Source organism: Schistocerca americana, chromosome 8 (genome assembly GCF_021461395.2).
Source record: "Schistocerca americana isolate TAMUIC-IGC-003095 chromosome 8, iqSchAmer2.1, whole genome shotgun sequence".
In the NCBI taxonomy this organism is placed as follows: domain Eukaryota; kingdom Metazoa; phylum Arthropoda; class Insecta; order Orthoptera; family Acrididae; genus Schistocerca; species Schistocerca americana.
In genome coordinates this window covers 340,350,222-340,364,156 of record NC_060126.1, presented here as the reverse complement: position 1 = coordinate 340,364,156, position 13,935 = coordinate 340,350,222, and the positions used below count along the sequence as shown (strand labels likewise).

Here is a 13,935-nt window from a genome sequence, read left to right as displayed (position 1 = left end):
TGTTTGTACTACAAGAATGGAAACGTCGAAGAGAAATACGGGTTTACTACGAGGATCTTGTTGGCAACTTGCGTTCATGCACCCACGTGGCTAGTTTCACAAAGGTATGCCAGTTAAGTCACATAAATTTACTAGCGAAGAATTGGAAGTTGTCTTACAAAATCATCTAAACAAAACTGGTTGGTTGGTTGGTTGGTTGTTTCGGGGAAGGAGACCAGACGGCGAGGTCATCGGTCTCATCGGATTAGGGAAGGAAGTCGGCCGTGCCCTTTGAAAGGAACCATCCCGGCATTTGCCTGGAGCGATTTAGGGAAATCACGGAAAACCTAAATCAGGATGGCCGGACGCGGGATTGAACCGTCGTCCTCCCGAATGCGGGTCCAGTGTCTAACCACTGCGCCACCTTGCTCGATAAACAAAACTGAGATATGGAAGTAGCAGTGCAGGGCCCTGTCGAAAAGCTACCAAACATCCTAAAGTTTCGAACACGATGTGGAGATCTATGAGCTGCGAGGAACCCTGTCTGCAGCCATGTGTAATTAATCAGAAAGAAAGGCTGACGTAATTATGAAAATTATGTTCGCAAACTTCGGGAAACGCTGGTAAAACATCAATATTTTTTTAAGGAATCACTGAAGAACCTGTTTTAAATCACATAATGGACCACCTAGCCACATGTAGTCAACGTCACAAAGAGATACCGTCTGATTTCCGGACTACGAATCACGAAGCATTCGGATGGAAAATCGTCAGTTGTACCTAACGAGCCCTAACATTGTAAGAGGCCTTAATACCAGTGGTAATGCATACCGCAGAATAAATTACCCGGGCGCTCTTGCTGCGGTCGTCCCACGAATGGGACGTCATTTTTTCTCATGGCGTTTCTCTCCTCCTTCCCCCCCCTCCCCCCCTCACGCGTCCCACTAAAACTTAACAGTAGCGGCAAAACACGTGAACCTACACCAACTTCTGAAAACTAAAGTCGTTTGATTCTTGAGTTCTTGCCAGACAAATCCCTCTGTATTCACAGATCCGAAGACATGTTAACTTTCTTTTACAAACAAGCGGTATTATGAAAGTTGCTAGGCGATTGCTGTAACTATTGTTACTATTAACATTAAGAAGACAGAGAGGTGAACATACTATCAATCTGAAGCTCCAGTAATTTCCCACATTTTTCAAATTTTACGCGTAGCGATGTTATTTCTCTCTCTTCTTAAGAGACGAGTCAGCCCAAAATTCAGCTGACGCGTTGCAATGAAATTGAATGAATGACTGAATTAAAGAACGAATGAATGAATGAATGAATGAATCGTGCTATATATCAACATTCATCCAAGACCAAATGTTAATTGTGAAGTTTCTTTTCAGTTTTAGGATCAGATACACAACACTTAGGATTTATACTGCATAGTTTTGGATCTTACCCTTTCAAGCCAAATAATAGGTATCACTTTTCCTTCCAGCGCGTTCATATACCTATATCCACCTGTCGCATGTACTTTGACGTTGAATTGGAAACGCGATTTACCAGCTATTGGGACGCCCATTCTCTGCAACAATAGAACAGACGTTATCAGAGCCAAGACCTTGTATTATGTATTACTTATCCTCACTAGGAGGCAGTACAGGAAGTTTATGTAACAGACACAAATACTTCATTCTCATCGAAAATGTGACTGCAAAGTATACCGAATGTGCCGATGAGTACTCATATGAAGTTAATCACACAACTGCGATGCAAGTGTTAGTCTATGTGCCACGATTTTCAAATCGTGTCGTATATCTGGCAGCATTCCAAATACAGTGTAGGATCAATGAGCCGATGAGAGTTAACAATATGGTGTCTGAAATAGTTCAGAAGCAGTGGTGGCGGTTTGTAACAGCATTTGTACACCCTGATTCTTGACACCTTGCGGATTTCTTCGTTATTTTTCTTTGAATACTGTTAAACGTAATGTACATGCAGTGATCTAAAATACACGGCACTAAATGGTTCAAATGGCTCTGAGCACTACGGGACTTAACTTCTGAGGTCATCAGTCCCCTAGAACATAGAAGTACTTAAACCTAACTAACCTAAGGACATCACACACATCCATGCCCGAGGCAGGATTCGAACCTGCGACCGTAGCAGTCACGCAGTTCCGGACTGAAGCGCCTAGAACCGCTCGGCCACCGCAGCCGGCTACACAGCACTAAGTCTACTGCGCTGTGCTACATTGCTCCTCTAGATTCGGTGAAACGTGGCACCAGGGTTGAGAACACACCTTAACTTGTGCACCTTTTAACGAGCTTCTGCGCATACGCAACTGGAATGACGTAATTGCCTTAAGGGTCAAATTCATACAGATTTGATAAACAATGTGCACGATTCACAGCGTACACTGTTAGCTCTTACCACTCAACTACAAGTTTACACCAATGCCACCAGGTGGAACCACACTACAGCATACTTTAATCCACATTCGCTTGGTATAAATGCCGCTAGGCAGTAGCACACTCTAAATTTATGCCAGTTCACTCACTATAGAGTAAAATTATGTCGGACATCAGTACATGTTATAGTTATACTGATAGAAAAACTTGTTTTGTGGGATATAATTATACTATATACGTTCGCTTGTAATCATGCTTATTTGATTTCGTCTCATTTCATATAAAGAATCTGGTCTGGGGGGCCCTGCTTCCTTTGCAGCTAACTTTTCCTGGCAAGTCTGTCTCCTGTTAGCGCTTAATACAGTTTCAACAGATTTCATGGTGGCACTGTACAGGAAAGCCGATTCCTACACAGTAAACAACCAGTTGCGAACACGAAATGCCGTTTGCGGAAAGTATTAAATTCAAGTAGTACTATCTACCAACAAGGTCACTTGACTAGAATACAGCTGAGGCACTCTGAGTCATAAGGGTCAAAAGCACATCGCCTTAGACTCCCATACTTAAGTGAATACACAGGGAATTGGCTGGCAAGAAGTCACAGCACAAATGGAGTTGGATTTCAGAAGTTGGTATGGGGTCACGTGTTTCGCGGCGACCGTTAAGATTTGATGGGACGTGTGTGTGTTTTTGGGGGGGGGGGGGGGAGAGAAACGCATAGATAATATAGTACATTAAGTCTTGAATTTTGTCGTACAGTAATCCATTTGTGGCGCTGAGAACCATTAAGTACATCATTGTCGATTGGGAGACTGTAGCACTTACTCATGCTTCTGACATCCGTTGATCTTATAGTGAGTCGGGTTTATCTGTACTGTAGGCCCACATTGTACGTATATCTGAACATTGACAGAAAGCTGTCTCACTGGTTTCTCTGACATCCATTCAAAATTGGGGATCAAAGACGGTGTGCTTTTGGCCCTTTGTCTCTCAGCGCCTTATTTGTATTCTAGTGAACTGACGTTGTTGGTAGAAAGTACTACTTGAATCTGATAATTTCCACAAGTGGCAATTTGTGTTTGGAGTTGGTTGTTCACAGTGCAGCAATCAACTTTCCTGTGCAGTGTCAACACGAACTCGGTTGAATGTGTATTAAGTTATATCACAAAAGAAAGTTACCAGGAAAAGTTAGCCGCAAAGGAATTACCGTCTTCCAGACCAGATCGGTTGTATGAGAAAGTGACGAAATCAACTAAGCCTGAATAAGAGCGAACAATAAGTGTAAGTAGTTGTGTGGGTGCAACGTAAAAATGCCCGATTTTCAGCTCGGAAGCCGATTGTTAACCAATACATGAATTACCGATCTTTCCAATTTTTCTGAAAAATACAGAAGCACGAAAAACTCCAATTTACAAAAAGATACGAAACAGAGATTATCGAAAGCTTAAACATTATTTAGTTCTAAACATAAACTGTACTTAATTATTAAAAAACAAAAATACTCAAAAACAATTCCTTTTTCAGACAAGTTATACATATTATCATTTCTTTCTTGTCTCAGACGTTATGTCTGGTTAAAAATGGAAGGTGACGCGGACCTTGATCAAGCGTGACTTCCCTTTAACTGTACGGTATATGTTACATTACATTTAGGAACTTTCGGGTTATTGAACATGTATCAATAATTACGGATTTCTGTAGTTGTATAAATACGTTTGGATGTAGCTGTATTGCGTTGATGTACTGCTGGATATTGTGTGGTACGACTCCTGTAGTTGATAGTATAATTGGTATGATGTCAACTTTATCCTGATGCCACAGGTCTTTGACTTCCTCAGCCACTTTGATGTATTTTTCAATTTTCTCTCATGTTTTCTTTTGTATATTTGTTGTATAGGGTATGGATATTTCGATTAGTTGTGTTAATTTCTTTTTATTGGTGAGTATGATGTCAGGTTTGTTATATGGTGTTGTTTTATCTGTTATAATGGCTCTGTTCCAGTATAATTTGTATTCATAGTTGTCCAGTACTTTTTGTGGTGCATACTTGTATGTGGGAACGTGTTGTTTTATAAGTTTATGTTGTAAGGCAAGCTGTTGATGTATTATTTTTGCTACATTGTCATGTCTTATGGGGTATTCTGTATTTGCTAGTGTTGTACATCCACTTGTGATGTGATCTACTGTTTCTATTTGTTGCTTGCAAAGTCTGCATTTATCTGTTGTTGTATTGGGATCTTTAATAATATGCTTGCTGTAATATCTGGTGTTTATTGTTTGATCCTGTATTGCAATCATGAATCCTTCCGTCTCACCGTATATATTGCCTTTTCTTAGCCATGTGTTGCATGCGTCTTGATCGATGTGTGGCTGTGTTAGATGATACGGGTGCTTGCCATGTAGTGTTTTCTTTTTCCAATTTACTTTCTTCGTATCTGTTGATGTTATGTGATCTAAATGGTTGTAGAATTGGTTATGAAATTGCAGTGATGTAGCCGATGTATTTATATGAGTGATTGCTTTGTGTATTTTGCTAGTTTCTGCTCGTTCTAGAAAGAATTTTCTTAAATTGTCTACCTGTCCATAATGTAGGTTTTTATGTCGATAAATCCCCTTCCTCCTTCCTTTCTGCTTAATGTGAATCTTTCAGTTGCTGAATGTATGCGATGTATTCTATATTTGTGGCATTGTGATCGTGTAAGTGCCTTGAGTGCTTCTAGGTCTGTGTTACTCCATTTCACTACTCCAAATGAGTAGGTCAATATTGGTATAGCATAAGTATTTATAGCTTTTGTCTTGTTTCTTGCTGTCAATTCTGTTTTCAGTATTTTTGTTAGTCTTTGTCTATATTTTTCTTTTAGTTCTTTAATATGTGTATTATCTATTCCTATTTTTGTCTGTATCCTAGATATTTATAGGCATCTGTTTTTTCCATCGCTTCTATGCAGTCGCTGTGGTTATCCAATATGTAATCTTCTTGTTTAGTGTGTTTTCCCTTGACTATGCTATTTTTCTTACATTTGTCTGTTCCAAAAGCCATATTTATATCATTGCTGAATACTTCTGTTATCTTTAGTAATTGGTTGAGTTGTTGATTTGTTGCTGCCAGTAGTTTTAGATCATCCATGTATAGCAGATGTGTGATTTTGTGTGGGTATGTTCCAGTAATATTGTATCCATAATTTGTATTATTTAGCATGTTGGATAGTGGGTTCAGAGCAAGACAGAACCAGAAAGGACTTAATGAATCTCCTTGGTATATTCCACGCTTAATCTGTATTGGCTGTGATGTGATATTATCTGAATTTGTTTGGATATTAAATGTGGTTTTCCATTTTTTCATTACTATGTTTAGGAATTTTATAAATTTAGGATATACGTTGTATATTTCCAATATTTGTAGTAACCATGAGTGGGGTACACTATCAAAAGCTTTTTGGTAATGAATGTATGCATAGTGTAGCGACCTTTGTTTAGTTTTAGCTTGATATGTCACCTCTGCATCTATTATCAGTTGCTCTTTACATCCTCGTGCTCCTTTGCAACAGCCTTTTTGTTCTTCATTTATAATTTTGTTCTGTGTTGTATGTGTCATTAATTTCTGTGTAATGACTGAAGTTAATATTTTGTATATTGTTGGTAGGCATGTTATGGGGCGATATTCAGCTGGGTTTGCTGTGTCTGCTTAATCTTTAGGTTTCAGATAAGTTATTCCATGTGTGAGTGTATCAGGGAATGTGTATGGGTCTGCAATGTAACTGTTAAATAATTTAGTTAGATGTGAATGTGTTGAGGTGAATTTCTTTAGCCAGAAATTTGCTATTTTATCATCTCCAGGGGCTTTCCAATTGTGAGTAGAATTAATTGCTTGGGTGACATGTTGCAAAATTATCACTTCAGGCATTTGTGGTATCATCTTGTATGAGACTGTTTCTGCTTGTATCCACCGTGCATGTCTGTTACGTTGTACCGGGTTTGACCATATGTTGCTCCAGAAGTGTTCCATGTCCGTTATGTCTATTTTAATGTGTGTGTTATCTATTGTCTGGTAAAATTTCTTTTGGTTTGTGTTGAATGTTTGGTTTTGTTTCCTTCTATTTTCACTTTTTTTGTGTCTTGTAAGTCGTTTAGCCAATGCTTGTAATTTCTGCTTCTTTTTAACTAATTGCTCTATCACTTCTTGTTGTGAGATTTTACCTAACATTTTCGTTTTTTTTCTGACATTTCATTTCTTATAAATTGTGTTAGCTGCTCTTCTATATCTAACATGTGTGTCACTTCGTGTTCTATTTGTGCTTGTTCTGGTGGCTGTCTTAAGATTTCGTTTTCCTCTGACTGTTTAATTGATGCGTGTTGTTCTTGGTTTGTTTGCTCTGGGATGTTTGCGTCCATTACTGTATTTTCTTCTTCTTCTGATTGCACATTATTTTGTTCCAGTATTTGTTGTACTTGTTGTTTGATGTTTTCTAATTCTGACTGGGGTATCCTGTTATTTTTATTATTACACGGAGCTGATCAACTAGTCGTTGTTCTGTTAAAAATTTTAATTCTGGGTACCTGGTAATAAATGTTGTGTATACTTGTGATCTGTATTCAGTTGTGTTGGTTCCTAGGTTTGTTGCTTGGTAATAACAGAACATGAGGTGTCGATTAACTTCATCTGACCATCTCATCCTCTGTCTTTGTTTTCCTTATAGTGTGGTTGCAGGAAGCATATCCTGCAAAACACCTCTATTTGGATTTGAATCATTTTCCAGTTGGCTAGCAGTGTCGTTACCATTGTGGGCGGGCATAGGGTTCAAGCGTCGTCCCCGACCATGACGGCGCTTGTCCGAGGCTTCTTTAGTTCTGTCATGAACCAACTTATCACACTAAAAGGGGGGTTAGCCCTATTAGTGGTTTGTTCTTCCCGTCGCCTTTTACGACTGGCAGAACATACCGGAGGCCTGTTCTTTTCCCGGGCCTCCACACTATTATTATTATTATTATTATTATTATTATTATTATTATTATTATTATTATTATTATTTTACTGAGAGCAGCTTAAGTTTTATAAATATATTGAGAATTTTGTTATACTACAAATGCTATTAATTTTGCAGTCTCATATTTATCTGAATTTAAAAATGTGTGACCATCCAGAATGTATACCTGTTGTTGTTGTGGTCTTCAATCCTGAGACTGGTTTGATGCAGCTCTCCATGCTACTCTATCCTGTGCAAGCTTCTTCATCTCCCAGTACCTACTGCAACCTACATCCTTCTGAATCTGCTTAGTGTATTGATCTCTTGGTCTCCCTCTACGATTTTTACCCTCCACGCTGCCCTCCAATGCTAAATTTGTGATCCCTTGATGCCTCAAAACATGTCCTACCAACCGATCCCTTCTTCTAGTCAAGTTGTGCCACAAACTTCTCTTCTCCCCAATCCTATTCAGTACCTCCTCATTAGTTACGTGATCTACCCACCTAATCTTCAGCATTCTTCTGTAGCACCACATTTCGAAAGCTTCTGTTCTCTTCTTGTCCAAACTGGTTATCGTCCATGTTTCACTTCCATACATGGCTACACTCCACACAAATACTTTCAGAAACGACTTCCTGACACTTAAATCTATACTCGATGTTAACAAATTTCTCTTCTTCAGAAACGATTTCCTTGCCATTGCCAGTCTACATTTTATATCCTCTCTACTTCGACCATCATCAGTTATTTTACTCCCCAAATAGCAAAACTCCTTTACTACTTTAAGTGTCTCATTTCCTAATCTAATCCCCGCAGCATCACCCGATTTAATTTGACTACATTCCATTATCCTCGTTTTGCTGTTGTTGATGTTCATCTTATATCCTCCTTTCAAGACATTGTCCATCCCGTTCAACTGCTCTTCAAAGTCCTTTGCTGTGTCTGACAGAATTACAATGTCATCGGCGAACCTCAATGTTTTTATTGCATCTCCATGGATTTTAATCACTACTCCGAATTTTTCTTTTGTTTCCTTTACTGCTTGCTCACTATACAGATTGAATAACATCGGGGAGAGGCTACAAGCCTGTCTCACTACTTTCCCAACCACTATTTCCCTTTCATGCCCCTCGACTCTTGTAATTGCCATCTGGTTTCTGTACAAATTGTAAATAGCCTTTCGCTCCCTGTATTTTACACCTGCCACCTTCAGAATTTGAAAGAGAGTATTCCAGTTAACGTTGTTAAAAGCTTTCTCTAAGTCTACAAATGCTTGAAACGTAGGTTTGCCTTTTCTTAATCTTTCTTCTAAGATGAGTCGTAAGGTTAGTATTGCCTCACGTGTTCCAACAGTTCTACGGAATTCAAACTGATCTTCTCCGAGGTCCGCTTCTACCAGTTTTTCCATTCGTCTGTAAAGAATTCGCGTTAGTATTTTGCAGCTGTGACTCATTAAACTGATAGTTCGGTAATTTTCACATCTGTCAACACCTGCTTTCTTTGGGATTGGAATTATTATATTCTTCTTGAAGTCTGTGGGTATTTCACCTGTCTCATACATCTTGCTCACCAGATGGTAGAGTTTTGTCATGACTGGGTCTCCCAAGGCCATCAGTAGTTCTAATGGAATGTTGTCTACTCCCGGGGCCTTGTTTAGACTCAGGTCTTTCAGTGCTCTGTCAAACTCTTCACGCAGCATCGGATCTCCCATTTCATCTTCATCTACATCCTCTTCCATTTCCATAATATTGTCCTCAAGTACATCGCCCTTGTATAAACCCTCTATATACTCCTTCCACCTTTCTGCCTTCCCTTCTTTGCTTAGAACTGGGTTGCCATCTGAGCTCTTTATATTCATACAAGTGGTTTTCTTCTCTCCAAAGGTCTCTCTAATTTTCCTGTAGGCAGTATCTATCTTACCCCTAGTGAGACAAGCCTCTACATCCTTACATTTGTCCTCTAGCCATCCCTGCTTAGCCATTTTGCACTTCCTGTCGATCCCATTTTTGAGACGTTTGTATTCCTTTTTGGCTGCTTCATTTACTGCATTTTTATATTTTCTCCTTTCATCAATTAAATTCAATATTTCTTCTGTTACCTAAGCATTTCTATTAGCCCTCGTCTTTCTACCTACTTGATCCTCTGCTGCCTTCACTACTTCATCCCTCAGAGCTACCCATTCTTCTTCTACTGTATTTCTTTCCCCCATTCCTGTCAATTGTTCCCTTATGCTCTCCCTGAAACTCTCTACAACCTCTGGTTCTTTCAGTTTATCGAGGTCCCATCTCCTTGAATTCCCGCCTTTTAGCAGTTTCTTCAGTTTCAATCTGCAGTTCATAACCAATCGATTGTGGTCAGAATCCACATCTGCCCCTGGAAATGTCTTACAATTTAAAACCTGGTTCCTAAATCTCTGTCTTACCATTATGTAATCTATCTGATACCTTTTAGTATCTCCAGGATTCTTCCAGGTATACAACCTTCTTTCATGATTCTTGAAGCAAGTGTTAGCTATAGTTAATTTATGCTCTGTGCAAAATTCTACAAGGCGCTTTCCTCTTTCATTTCTTCCCCCTAATCCATATTCACCTACTATGTGTCGTTCTCTCCCTTTTCCTACTGACGAATTCCAGTCACCCATGACTATTAAATTTTCGTCTCCCTTCACTACCTGAATAATTTCTTTTATCTCGTCACACATCTCATCAATTTCTTCATCATCTGCAGAGCTAGTTGGCAAATAAACTTGTACTACTGTGGTAGGCATGGGCTTTGTGTCTATCTTGGCCACAATAATGCGTTCACTATGCTGTTTGTAGTAGCTAAGCCGCACTCCTATTTTTTTATTCATTATTAAACCTACTCCTGCATTACCCCTATTTGATTTTGTATTTATAACCCTGTATTCACCTGACCAAATGTCTTGTTCCTCCTGCCACCGAACTTCACTAATTCCCACTATATCTAACTTTAACCTATCCATTTCCCTTTTTAAATTTTCTAACCTACCTGCCCGATTAAGGGATCTGACATTCCACGCTCCGATCCGTAGAACGCCAGTTTTCTTTCTCCTGATAACGACGTCCTCCTGAGTAGTCCCCGCCCGGAGATCCGAATGGGGAACTATTTTACCTCCGGAATATTTTACCCAAGAGGACGCCATCATCATTTAATCATACAGTAAAGCTGTATGTCCTCGGGAAAAATTACGGCTGTAGTTTCCCGTTGCTTTCAGCCGTTCGCAGTACCAGCACAGCAAGGCCGTTTTGGTTAATGTTACAAGGCCAGATCAGTCAATCATCCAGACTGTTGCCCCTGCAACTACTGAAAAGGCTGCTGCCCCTCTTCTGGAACCACATGTTTGTCTGGCCTCTCAACAGATACCCCTCCGTTGTGGTTGCACCTACGGTACGGCCATCTATCACTGAGGCACGCAAGCCTCCCCACCAACGGCAAGGTCCGTGGTTCATGGGGGGGAATGTATACCTACGAGCCGCTAATGTGCAGACGGAAATCATCAAATTTTCATCCAACTTTTTCGGTTGCATCAGTCTTCTGATTGATTTCATGCACTCCGCCACGACTTCCTCTCCTATGGCAACCTCTTCATCTCATTTTAGGCCTTACACCCATCTTGCTCCATTATCTGTTCGATTAAGTAAAAGATAGGTCTTGCTGCTTGGGCAGCAAAATAACTAATGGTGGCAGAAGTAGAGAGGATAAAAAATGTGTACTGGCTTTAGCAAGGAAAATGAAACATTGACGATGGATGGAGAAGAAGATAAACTGAAGCTTTCGAAATGTGGTGCTACAGAATAATGCTGAATGTAAGGTCACGTAACTAACGCGGTGTTGAATAGAACTGTAGAGGAAAGAAATTTAAAGCACAACTTAAAGAAGGGATTCTGTTGATAGGACACATTCTGAGAGATCATGGGATCACCAATTTGGTGTTCGACGGAAGTGTGCGGGATACAAATTTTAGATGAAGACCAAGAGATGAAAACAGTAAGCACTTTCGAAAGTCTGTAAGTCGCAGTAGTTATTCGAAGATGTTGAGGCTTCCACAGGCTTGACTAGCATGGAGAACTCCATCAAACGTATCTTTGGACTGAAGATCACAACATTCCCATCTTCATCTTCCGCTACAGTTTTTAGCCTCTGCATCTTCTCGTAGTACCACGGAAGGTACTTCCTGTGTCTCAACATGTGCAATCGTACTGGCCTTTCTTCTTATCAATGTTTTCCACGAATTTCTTTCTTCACCGATTATCCTGACAACCATCTCATTTGTATCAGTCCACCTAGATCTCAAGTCTTTGCTTAACACAACATATCTAACCCTTCATTTGTCTTCTTTTCAACTTCTACTACAGTCAAAACGTACACTCTCAGAAACTTCTTCTCATTATTATGGTCAATGTTTGATACTAAGGGCTTCTTTTGGAAGTGTTGTGTCGTAGAGAACGATAATATATTTTATCGCAATGTGAAGACCATATTTTACTTCTTTTACCACAGTAATTTTTTGTAATTTCACATTAAATTTGAGCATATTCTTAGAATGTGGTAAGACAGGTTCATTTTGAGGATACCAGGGATATCTTGATAACTGTGTGTGGAACCAAGTCCACCGAAACGCTGAGCTGTTGAGTCATCCTTTCCATGTAATACGATCTGTCCCTAGTGCGGGGAAAAACTGCTATATCGTTTATACTATGTCTTTGCTCCCAGGAAATAAACAGTGCGAAACTCCCGAGCAGTACGAACTGCGACTTCAGCTACAGGTCTGAGAACCGAATGTTGTTGTAAAATAAACGCAGCAGCTCAACTGAGAAATAGGTTAACTCACCTCGTGGATTACGAGATAGGGCTCGTGCTTCTCGGGTACTGGATTCAAGCCATTCACAACGGTCCGTATCTCCTCGTCAGCTGTCAGGAAATGCGGTCCAGACACCACGAGTGGAGCTCCTGCGAAACATAAAGACTTAATGGTTCTACTGTTATTTTATGGCTCCTTATAATCTTATGGTTACCGCTGAAGAAAAATTTTTTTGACTCTTCAGTCCATGCAGAAAGATACCGATCATCATCATCATCATCATCATCATCATCATCATCATCATCATCAGCAGCAGCAGTTGTCGGAAAAAAGTTATTTAAATCAATACCGACGATGTAATATTTATATGTACAAATTACATTATTTAAGTAACACGGAGTAAATTGTACACACTTCACAGAAAAAGAAGACAGTGGCAAAGGTCCAATTTATACTTAGTGGATGAGTTCTGTATCACATATGCTTATCATTCAATGTTTGCTTTCACTCTTACGGTGTCTGTGTATGTGGACTAAGCTGTGAGCCTACAGGACTGTTCAGTTCATCTCACATTACTATACACTCTTTGGTATTTTAAGTGGGGATGAGCATAGAAACTTCTACCTGGGTTTCCGTGGCTAGAAACGGTTAGTTTATATATTTCAGGGAAAACAGACTTGGGCAAGGCATTCATTTTATATAATTTTATTTATTCTGTGGGAAAGTCGGTATTTGTCTAGATGAATGAATGATTTCAACTGGTTGCTTTGAAAACAGAGTCTACCCATGTTTCAATTTTCGGGTTTTTTAACATTCGAAATAGCTATATTATGGTTACACAAACCTTCATGTTACTCGTTCCCGTGAAGTTTCCTCTCACTTCGTGCAGCAGTATGCGGGGAAAGATCATCGCATTTGTTTTCTTGGACGATACACTGTTTCTCCCTTCTAATGGATTAGGTTCCTGTATAACTTTCCTGGTGGAGTTCTTGGAAGATGAGCGTCTGATCATCCGCGATGAGGAAACGTTGTCAACACGCTGGTGAGCCAGCATATTCTGAAGGTGCAACATTTCAGGGAAGGACTTCAGCCTGGGTACCAAGGTCGTTTCCTTCAGATGGTGGTTTGTGAGACTTGGTTAGTATTACTGACTGAATGCGTTCGGGCATGACGCGTATGTAGACATTTTACGCAATAAGCGCAATAGAGTAAGTAAGTAACGGTTACTACCATCCTAATTAAAAAGGTGTGTTCAGTTTTATTTTTAAAATATAAGCAGGCTCGGTAGTATGCTGCTATGTAAAATATTATCTATCAATAACGACTACAAATCCCCTGAAGCTAATAGTAAGAAATCTGCAACAGTGTTTAGGATGCTGGCAATACATCCATTTTTCGCGGAAAGACCTGTTTGTTTTGATCTACATAGGTTCACTGTTAGCTGCGGTGTGCTTGGATGATGGATTTGACAGCCAATCTTTAACACGACTTTGAGACGACATTCGGCTCTCGGAACCTCTAGCGTCATTTCGCTAATAGGATGGTGCTCCCTGCTTGTCAAGGTTTCGTAGCTCGAGTACATGCTACGCGGGTGTTCAAGATTTGTTACTTACAAATACATTCGTTATGTGGCCACCTTACTAACAAGAGGTGCTTTTATACTGTCAGTTTCAGGCAGTTCTCTGTTTGCCACATTTCTCACCTACAAAGTCCACAGCAAATTCACTTGTCAGCAGCTCCGCTGGGGAGGAGTACTATTTTCACCTGCAG

At 39.9% G+C, this 13,935-nt stretch overlaps 1 protein-coding gene across 2 annotated transcripts in view; it reads right to left on the bottom strand.

Moving 5' to 3' along the window:
• Positions 1–13,935, bottom strand: part of LOC124544850 (lysosome membrane protein 2-like) — a 394,896-nt gene that overhangs the window by 6,176 nt on the left and 374,785 nt on the right. The window contains exons 9-10 of one of the 2 annotated variants that reach the window (XM_047123562.1): positions 12,196–12,314; positions 1,428–1,553 (exon numbers count right to left, since the gene is read on the bottom strand). In XM_047123562.1, the coding sequence (XP_046979518.1) occupies positions 1,428–1,553; positions 12,196–12,314 (245 nt within the window). The remainder of the gene's footprint in view (positions 1–1,427; positions 1,554–12,195; positions 12,315–13,935) is intronic. The other variant, XM_047123563.1, reaches the window with a different exon arrangement.